The sequence below is a fragment of the Egretta garzetta genome, unplaced genomic scaffold, assembly GCF_000687185.1.
Source record: "Egretta garzetta isolate BGI_Z169 unplaced genomic scaffold, ASM68718v1 scaffold354, whole genome shotgun sequence".
Taxonomy (NCBI): domain Eukaryota; kingdom Metazoa; phylum Chordata; class Aves; order Pelecaniformes; family Ardeidae; genus Egretta; species Egretta garzetta.
The window spans coordinates 565,916-576,483 of record NW_009259593.1 but is presented as its reverse complement, the minus strand read 5'-3'; the positions used below and the strand labels follow the sequence as shown (position 1 = coordinate 576,483).

The 10,568-nt window shown below is 35.9% G+C and overlaps 1 protein-coding gene across 1 annotated transcript in view; it reads right to left on the bottom strand.

Moving 5' to 3' along the window:
• Positions 1-28: 28 nt before the first annotated feature.
• The window catches only part of N4BP1 (NEDD4 binding protein 1), a 98,096-nt gene continuing 87,556 nt past the window's right edge, over positions 29-10,568 (bottom strand). Inside the window, exons 4-8 of the mRNA XM_009638046.2 lie at positions 8,124-8,254; positions 7,580-7,676; positions 5,736-5,843; positions 4,073-4,180; positions 29-1,964 (exon numbers count right to left, since the gene is read on the bottom strand). Coding sequence (XP_009636341.1) covers positions 1,628-1,964; positions 4,073-4,180; positions 5,736-5,843; positions 7,580-7,676; positions 8,124-8,254 — 781 coding nt within the window. The 3' untranslated portion in view covers positions 29-1,627. The remainder of the gene's footprint in view (positions 1,965-4,072; positions 4,181-5,735; positions 5,844-7,579; positions 7,677-8,123; positions 8,255-10,568) is intronic.

The following is a 10,568-nucleotide window of genomic DNA, read 5'->3' as shown; positions in this document are numbered from 1 at the left end:
CCTGCTGAAGAGAAAGCTGCTATTCTTGTGCTTTAGGGTAAGGCTCAGTATGTCAGAAGTTTAACGTGGGCTCTGTAGCCTACATTTTCTTTATAGTCTAATTTTATTTTAATAATGAGAACACTTCGCGAAAGAAACTAGTTAAAAGGAAGGTGTAACAGACTTAAGTGTATACAGAGACACAGACACACACTAATCTTCACCTTCCTCCTGCTCTTGAAAATGGTCCTATTGGTCAGCTTTCATAAATTATGTTCCTTTTTTTCCATGTTACTTTTGGGATAGATCCCAGAACAGATTTAAAGGGGCGGAGCTGCTAACTGCAGCATATTAGCTCCGCACAAGACAGCATGCCATTTCTATATAAACAGCATCACATTCTGTTAATAGCTTATCATGGCATTCAAACTGAGAACAGGCAGGGCAAACAGGTAACAGCACAGATTGTTAAAGATACGAAAATTATTCTGAAGGAGTACTGACAGTTAGAAGAATTTCCAATTTAAAAAACAATGTAGGCATCACAGATCTTTCAAAGCATTACAAGTATCTTCTGTTGAGGAGAGTTCTGAATTTACACTCTCTAATTGAAACCTTCCCTCTCCTAACTACTCTAGCATAGTGTCTCTCAACCTGGATGAACAGGCAAATGGATTTTCTTGGTTTTTGTTCCATGGGCACTAAGATTTTATCTATATATACAAAGTTTCTTAGCTGCCTGTAATACCAGAAGGCTGCTTAGTATCCACAAGTTATTCACATAATATACAATTTTCTCCATAACACTCTTACAGTTACTGTTATCTGTCTTGCATTTAATCTTTCTTTATATAAAAGCAAGTACTTCGGAATGTCAGAAGCCTTCCTGTTGATCATTATAAAGCAACGGGTGCGTAACGCCATCTTGTGATGATACTTCAACAATACACCGAACATCCACTGCTCCCATACAGGGATCTTCAAACTGCTGTCCATAAACCCTTAGGAGTATTACCTATTTCCAAAATCCACAATGCAGGCTTAAGGAAAGCAGGTTCACATATACACTACTTAAAGTCTTTGCATCTGAAAATATTAAAAGGGTTTGTTTTATTTCCTTGGAGAAATATTTCAAAGTTCATAAGCAAAGGAGGTACTACTACAGCATAGGTTTTCTAAGAATATTTATACTTTAGATACAAACACCACCAATGATATCTGACAAGTGCATGGCTTATGTTATAGTATGTTATGCGTGCATCTGGAAAATACATCTGAAGCTGTAAGAGTCACTTTTAAGCCTCTGACATGATTTTTCTCTTCTGAGGAAAGGGTTTTTTAAAAAGTGCTAACATTATTTAAAGTGATAACAGTTCTTTAGAACTGCTACTGCTTTAATAAGCAATTCAAGTGAAGCAGAAGATTTTTTTCATAGAAAATATTACTACAAATCTGTAGTAGCAGCAGTTTTTAATTTACCAAAAACTGGCATCTATTAGCAATAGAACATACACAAAAAAGTCTTTGTTTATACAAATAAAATTAGGTTCTGAATATTCACAAAGTAACATAACAGAGCAACATGTTTCTTCACATTGATATTCAAAGTTAGTCAGATCAGTTGTGATATAAAACTCCTGTATAATATTCAGTCAAGCACCATGGCAGACAGTGCATTAAGATCTCTCATGAAAGGATGATCAGCTAATATTTGATCAATCTTCTGTCTTTGCTCATAATCAGGAAAAATTTTTATCAGGGCTTCTCTTAGCTGTACTGTTTCTGAGGCAGATCTCTGTGGTGGAATTGCTAGACAAGCCTGTATGTTTGTTTCCAGTGGAAGCCATGTTGACGAACGATCACCATGTACTTTGTTTTTAGGCTGTCGACTGCTACTGGCTGGTTTGGGGACTGGCACGAAGAAAGGTGTCTCAGAAGAATATTGTCCACTGCTCTGTAAAGTCTTTTGTGCTGACCGAAAATCTCTATGGAACAAAATAAAAATTTTGATTAAATTAAGGTAAGGCAGATGCTAGCTGTCTCTGTATCAACACAGAAAAGAAAAATGCGTACAACTCCTACACTTCACTGCTGCTCAGCTAGTTACTGACTGGAATCGAATGATAAGCATTTTTTGCAAAGTAAAACAAAACAGTAGGTGTAACAGTTTTCAATTTGAGTCTGGCACAACTAACAACAGTAACTAATGTTACCTCGGACTAGTTCCAATATGCAGAGAGTACTGTACTTGGCAGAATACAGCAAGAGTCAAAGCTTATTTTATGGAAGCATCAACATCAGTATTATTGAGCTAAATGGATAAAAAGATACATTGAACTCAAGTATACTGACACAGAACATGTGAAAATACTGATAGACCAAAGGGGCTTCCAGATGCTCCACAAGATTATTCCTCATCTACTTTTGCTCATGACTGTGAGCTGTGCTCACATTTAGATCAAGGCCTTGTTTCCCTCATATGATAACCTTAATGAGGCAATGAAGTTTTTCAACAGTTTCAGGATCTCAATATCCTTTCTCAATTACTGAGATTTCATTTCAGACTTTGAAAAGTTATTGCTACTCTAAACTGCTAGCACTACAAAATTTAGGGCCAAGTCTACTTCAGATGCCACCAGATAACACAGAAATGCGAACTAGAGCTCATGTTACAGTCCATTCTCCTACCACCAATAGAAACAGTACCTAAGTTACAGAGCTCTATTTCTGAAAGCATTTAGGTTATGACACCTCCAGCTACTGAATGTGGAAAGGCTCTCTAATTGTTCGAGATCCTTCTGGTTTCTGATCTTAATCCTGGTGCCATTTAGGCTTTCTGCATCATTTAATTCAAGCAGAAAAGTCTCAGGGAAGGAACAAAATTAACTTTGGCACCTTTTCTCTGTCTTAAAATACCCCACCACACACCCCCAGAAACCAAAGCCTAGTTCTAAGTTTACAGATAGGAAACAAGCTCTTCTAGAGTATTCTCAAAAGGGTCCCTCTCCCTTTCTACAACCATCAGTCACCTTTCAGAACACACTTTGTTTTCACTTTATCTTTCTCGGACATAGGCAGGTAAAACACAAGTGTTACAAATGATATCTCATAAGGGTTTCATATTAGAGCTTGAATACTTAGCGTTTCTTATTGGAATAACTGCACTTGCTTTTTTCATGTCAATATTACATGCTTATTTTCAAATCAACCTGTGACCTACTGGTATATATGTCTTACTTCCCTCAATTGTTCCCAATAGCTGAGATTCCTGCTTCTTCTTTGTATTAATCCTTAAGTATAACTTGCCTTTTGTATTGCTAATTTTATTTACCTCACTTCTTTCTAAAAACTCTCTCAACACTCCTCACTGTCATTACCATTTATAATTCCTAAGCTGGTGAAAGAGCAGCTTAGTTTCTTGTGGAAAAGAAGCAAATCCATTCTCAAGTCTTGGCAATTAATGCAAAACGAAGTCATACTTTGAATATATGCACATATATAAAGTACAATGATCTTAAAGATACAATATATGTTTATTAATATTTAAAATTATTAATCAAATACAAATACATTTAATAACAATGCCTCTCAAAAATCATATTAACAGTACAGTACCCTCAAGTGTGAAGTGAAATGCCTTTCTCATGACAAATATGAGTGTGGAGTGTTTCTTTTGTAGCACTTACTGTCCCACTATGAGGAAGTGATCAACCAAGGTGTTTTAAGTAACATCCTGTAATTAACAGGATACCACATACCCAAACCACTGGCAGCTTTGTGCAATGTTAACACAATTTGGACCACCTTTTTATGAAAGCCACCACAATGAGTCTCAGAGGAAGTTATTGTTTTGGTTATCTTAATTCTGAAAGAGATCTTGATTAGATGCAAATGTCACCAGCAGTTTCTGTACAGACTGAAGTATTAGGAAGAACGTTTTTGTTAAGCTACTAAACCCTACAGTGTTCTTGCTTAATTTTACTGTACCTTTACTATATAGATCTAAAGAAGCGTTCAAGTGAACCAGGAAAACAGTTTATTTCATGTTTGAAATGTTAACTGTCTGAAACAATGGTGAAAACAGTGCTTGTACCTAGAACAGCTTTCACTTCGAAGGAAGTCATCTAATCTAGGTCCATTTCTTCCCAATGGATCATCAGGAACCATAAATATGTCACCAGCAAAAGTGTATTGGAGCAACCTGCAAGACAGTTCTTTCAGTATTATTTACTAAGAAGGTATTACACCCTTGCTGCCCTTAACCTCTGTAGCACAGGACAAGTTGCCTTAGAGCAGACACTTCATACCACATCAGGAGTCACTGAAACTTAACTAGTAACCCATTTTAGATACAACCAGCATTCACTGCCAAAATAATTTAATGGAAGATTATGTGAACGGTTCCCATTGCACTGCAGAACACTGAGGTTTCGGTTTTGTTTTGTGGGTTTTTTTTTTTTTCCTAGCAAGTGTTGGATGACTGCAAATTTTTGCAAAGAGACCAAGGTGGAATTTTCTAGGTAATTAGAAAAGATTTTCTGATTGTTCAAACTCCCCTTCCTTGTAAGGATCTTCAATCACATAGCTAAAAAGCATATGTTATCAGAAAGCCACACAACTAGCAAATATAACATTATCTGTTTACAGTTAAGACACAAAGCAACTTTTTTTCTGAAATCATTCTGGGACAGAGGGTAATCTGCACTAAAGGAAACCAGTTCAACTAAAATTTGTCTGCAAGGAGGGAATATATATAGTGGAATTTCCCCAGAAGTAAAACTAATAGCAGATGTTAACACAAGCTCTTAAAAAACCACAGACTCAGAATGACGTGTTAAGTATTCTTGCTAAAGTTCTGCAGGAGAACCTGACTTGGGTAGAATTCACTCAAGAAATAGTGTAAATATCTACATGACTAGTCAACATCAATCCCATGTTCTCCCAACTATACTGGGAGAATCCAAGACAGTTTTCAATTATTTATTTCATTAGACCTATACAGACCCCAGTCACTGCAGTAGATGTACCCTTAGAAGATGTCAGGGAGACTCTGAGGGATTAGTGGGAAATTTGGGCAATAGAGGATCATACCTTATTTAACTGGAGAGGATAAACAAAACAAAAGAAAAACCCAAACAAACTAAAAAAATAAAGCAGTTGCACAGGAGAAATTGTAATTCACAGAGAATCCACACACTGAAGCAAGGATATTTGATAGCTAAGTGAACTCATCTAAACCCAAAGGACACTCAACAATTGCAGGGAAATGGCTATGGGGATATGTTGCAAGTGTTCATTATTTTGTTTAGCTATGCTGATTTATTGTACTACAGCAAAGCATGATTGATTCTGAAACCTTAAAAGTGACACTGTATGTCTCCATCAGCTATCATGTTTCCTTGAAGAAATGAAATGTAAAACAAGAAAGCCTGTAGAATGGCCCACAAACCGTATACTCAGAATCTAACATCGAGCTTCAGAAGTGATATAGCTTGGCTGCTACACCATGCTCCTATTTATGTGAGCAATTAACAGACTTGCATTATAGAATATATGAATAATAGGAACATTAAACTACTCAACACACAATTACAAAGCCATGAATCACAGTGGTGAAACAAACACAGTACTTTGTTGGGCTCTACCAGAATTGAATGACAGATTAATTAAAAATAAAAAATCCCACATGAAGGTAGAGTGTCTACAACTGTAAGGACAGACATCTTTTTAAGCTTTCATAGAAATTGAGTAATTACCTTTTTTGAATAATTTCTCTCCAGGCAAGTGATTCTGTCACAAATTCTCTGAAGTTATCATTAGTCACAATAACACCACCAGTTTTATCAGCAAGGTGTAATAAAAACCTGTAAAATTCATTTCAAAGACTGTTGAGATAGTCTGCTTTAATGAAAATTGTCAAAAGATCTAGGAAACTAAGCATTTTACCATCCAAGAGTAATCTATTTGCATGAAAACAAGCCCTTTGATTACCAGGAAATTATTGTTTTGACCCACCATGTAACTTTAAACATTTTAGGTAGCACACATTTATTTAGTGCAGCGGAGTCTTAATGGGAGGCTTTTTTCCACGTTAAAAAAACCCGCAAGCAACTGCCCCTCAAAACTCAAGGGATTATCAGATTCTGAAATATTTGTAGAGGTAAATGGTTTGCGTTACAACAGAGTACAGTATTTATTACACATTCCAACACAAACCTATTTCCATATAATTTTTTGCTTAGCATTAATGTCCATGTCCTGCAAGATAGTGTTATGCATGTTACTCGTTTGCTCTTTCAACAATTGTTGACAAAAAGTGCTGCTACCATTCCGTTGTAAAATAAACTATGACAAAAGGTAACCACTAATTTATTAAGAAAATCCCATGATTTTTTTTTACCTGTCTGAAAACAGGCTTTTTCCCATTTGAAACTAATTTAGGAATGAGATAATGGATGGTGTTCTTTTAAAGAAATGTGTACACTTTTGACACAATACTCATTTCCACAGTAATCTCAACTGCAAATACTGTACCTACACAGCATTTTATATTAAATGCTGGGTGTATATAAAATATTAGTGTGTAAAAAACTCCAACTTGGCTGCCTTCTACATTTTTTTTGCTACATTATTATAGCAACTCTGATCTCTTTAATATTTTTAATAAGGAAGATAAATTAAGGGCACTCTATATTATCTTTTGTGTATCAAGTTCTGCAATCAGGTACATGACTAAGCAATGTAACAAAAACAAGCATGCCTATGATGCAAAAACCTGACAAATTTGTAGTCAGAAAAATAAAGTATGAATGATTAGTATTAGTAGGAAGGAAGAAGCCGAAATCTAGCAAACTGTAGCTAGCTGCAAAACACAATCTGAAAGCTGCAAACTGCTCATCCATGCAGAATTAGGAAAGCTAGTTGTGGAAAAAAACTTAAGCAGCATGCACTTTTAACTGTCTCTCAAGACTGGGAAAATTTGGCAATAGCAATATAAGCACTAGAAACCCCCCCCCAACACCCAACAAAAACCCCTAAAGCTTACTGTTGTTCACTGAAAGATGATCCCCACATTTTGAAGTTGAACTTTGGTGCTTAAATTAACTTGGAAATTTACTAGCCTACAGGTTGTTACAAATACACATCTATGTCTGTATGCCACAATGGAATCAAGAAAAAAAAAAGGAACAAAATAGTACCATATCAGATTTATGCTAGCACTCCCCAATAAAAGACAATTCAGGGACAGACTGATGATCAGGAAAGCACAAAAACATTACCAAAAGACTAATTTCTTCCTCAATGCAAGTGATGACATTTGGTATGTATTAACTTTCTTTTTTTGTTAAAATTGCCATGAAAACTTGCCATTTTCCATGAATTTCTGAAAACAGTATGTACAATATTATTCAACAATTATATATAAAAATGTTTCTCAGGAGAGTAATATAACTTAATGAGCTCAGTCTTAAGCTAGGTGCATAGTTCTCCATCTACACAGTTTGAAGAACTAGCTAATACTACTGCTTATGAAGTATTAAGCTTTTACAACCATTAGTCAGATGTTCAAAAAGACTTTAAAACTATGTATATTCCATACCTGTCGTCATGAGCAGCAATCCTTGCTCCTAAAACCATCCTTGCAGGGGTTAAAGACAATATTCCAACATCTTGGAGTTGTGTTAAGAAATCCTGCTCTGTTAGAACATGAAACAACTGTTCTTAAAAACAGAAGGTTTCTTCTAAGCTATTTATAGATTTGACAATTAGTCTGAGATATAATTAGCAGAGAAGATGGGCTATTTTTGTACCTAGTAATGTACAGAAATGACATATTCATAGCTGAAGAATTGCTAATACTATACAAATGGTGAGGAAGGGGTTAAAACTAGAAACTAAAGAGAAAACACCACCCAAACCAAACAAAAAGACCTCTGCTTATGGCACATCAGCTTAGCCTAAGAAGCATTTCAGAGTGCCTCACACTGTATAGAGAAACCCAGTTACTCATGCTGAGCAGCCAGACTGCTCCTGCTTAATGTTTTATGAAGCATTCCTTCTCCATTCAGTCTTCACAGAAGTATTTGAAGAAACAGTTACAATTCAGTTTAGTAAAGAAAACATTAGGAAACTATTTCCCTCACCTGTAATGTTAGGATCGCGTTTTGTTCTCCACTGTGGAACGAATACAGTAATATTTCTGTGGCCACGTTTCCAAAAGTAGTCAACAGCTATTGCAATTCCTCGACAGGAGAAAAATTTCCTTAGACCATGACTGGGGGTGAAAGAAAGAGAAGGGAAATTAAATTCACTAGAGTTTTACAAAGAAAATGGAACAAAACGTTGCAAAGTGAAGCTGGAAATCACACATACAGCCTCACCAAAATAAAAGGTAGATAAATGTTATAGATGAGGAATCTTATAAATTTAGAGATGTTCAGAAAAGGAAGAGAATAGAAACATCACTTTGCAACTTTATAGCTCAAGTCGCCTTTCAGTTTCGTGGGCATAATGATATTCGAGTAATTAGAAGTGGATTTAGCTTTAAAAAGAGGCCAATAGCGATGGTGTCCTGGTTTTGGCTGGGAGAGAGTTAATTTTCTTCCTAGTAGCTGGCATAGTGCTGTGTTTTGGATTTAGGATGAGAACAATGTCCATAACTCACTGATGTTTTAGTTGTTGCTAAGCAGTGCTTACACTAAGTCAAGGACTTTTCAGCCTCCCATGCTCTGCCAGGTGCACAAGAAGCTGGGAGGGGCACAGCCAGAAGAGCTGACCCAAACTGGCCAAAGGGCTATTCCATACCATATGATGCCACACTGAACAAAAACTGGGGAGAGTTGGCCAGGAGGGCATAGAAGCTGCTTGGGACCTGGCTGGGCATCAGTCAGTGGGTGGTAAGCAACTGCACTGTGCATCACTTATTTTGTATATTCTTTTATCATTACCTTCCCTTCCTCTTCTGTCCTTTATTTCAACCCATAGTTTTACCTTTTTTCTGATTCCCCCATCCCACTGCACGGAGTGAGAGAATGGCTATGTGATGTTTAGCTGCCTGCCAGGTTAAACCACAACAGATTATTATAGATAATAATATTATAGATTGATTATAGATTAAAATTGTTATTATCCAATATTGTGGTAGTTCTAAATACAGTCCCACTGCAAAACTAAACACCTTTGGTTCAACTGGTTCCCAAAGATTACATCTGAGAAGTTCTCTGATAATATAAGATATTAGGGGGTCCTCTCCCTTCCTTTCAACAACCTGAGATACTGTTTTCAAGCAAAATAATTAAACTTATTTGATGAAAGATTATCAAAACACTTGTATTTTAGTGGTGATCTTTTTTTTTTTTCCCCATTTAAAACCATAAGATGTTCATTACCTGTTTTTGCAACTCATTTAAGTGACATTCCAGAAAAATCAGCAACTGCCCAATATAAGCGATACAGAGATCGGAGTTGATGACCTTATGAGATCCCTCTCAACCTGAATTATGCCAATGATCCTATATGCCCATTTAACACATGGCAGGAAGTCCTCCTTTAGCCAGTTAACTGTCTGACCAGATTCTGGGAACTGAGCTTCAGGAGAATAATGGAAGAAGAATCTTAAAATAAAGCACAGAAGACAGAATCAAAGATACCTCTAGACTAAATTCCTACCATGTAAGGTGCTGAAACCAGGACAACATCTATTAGCACCTTATATAAGGATAAATCCAATTTTCATTCAGAAACCTTTCCCCTTGCATTTTCATAGATTGGAGGCTCCACTAAGACAAAACAAAGATATACTTAGAAAAGAGACACTGATTCAGAACTGATGGCGTGAACAGGCAAAGCACTTCTTATGTAGCACACACTGTTTTGAGTGAGATGTTAAGTCACTACAAAGTGCTTGTCATAACAGAAAACAAAAGGTATTTGTATTTTAAACCAGTCTCCTAATTAAGATGCAATTGTATATTATAAACCTAGTAGTAAGCCTTATTAATTTTGATTGGAATCTTATCTTTAAACCCAGAATTTAACCTACTGGGAAACCTTCTGAACAGAAAGTTCTTTAAAACATTTCCATGGAAATATTTTACAGTGAAATGCAGCCATTATTAGCATTCATGTATCATTTTCCAATTTTGTAAACTCACTTTAAAATAAATGTATCAAAATATAAATTTATTAAGGTTCTCTGAATTTGGAGAGGAATGTTTTATGTAGAACGGCAGAAAAATGAGTAAGCTACATCTGAATGATAAAAGGCAAAAAATCTGACTCATTAACAGAGTTTCTGGAGAAAAAAAAAAAAAAAAAAAAAAAAAAAAGTCCTATGCCACACCTGCCCTAATAAAATTCAGTGTTCTTGATGTGAAAAGCAGTCAAATAAAAGAATCCAACTGTCACAGAAGAGTTAGCCCTCATAAACCAACTAGATCATAAACTTAAAGTGGGAGGATGATGACTGCATTTTAAGTTAGATATCCTGTTCAATAAATCGGAAAACTTTAGTAAATACTTTCACTGTATTAATGGCTCTCAATTGGACTTCAAGAGATGCAGAGGTCTTGGTGTCGAAAGTTATGCCT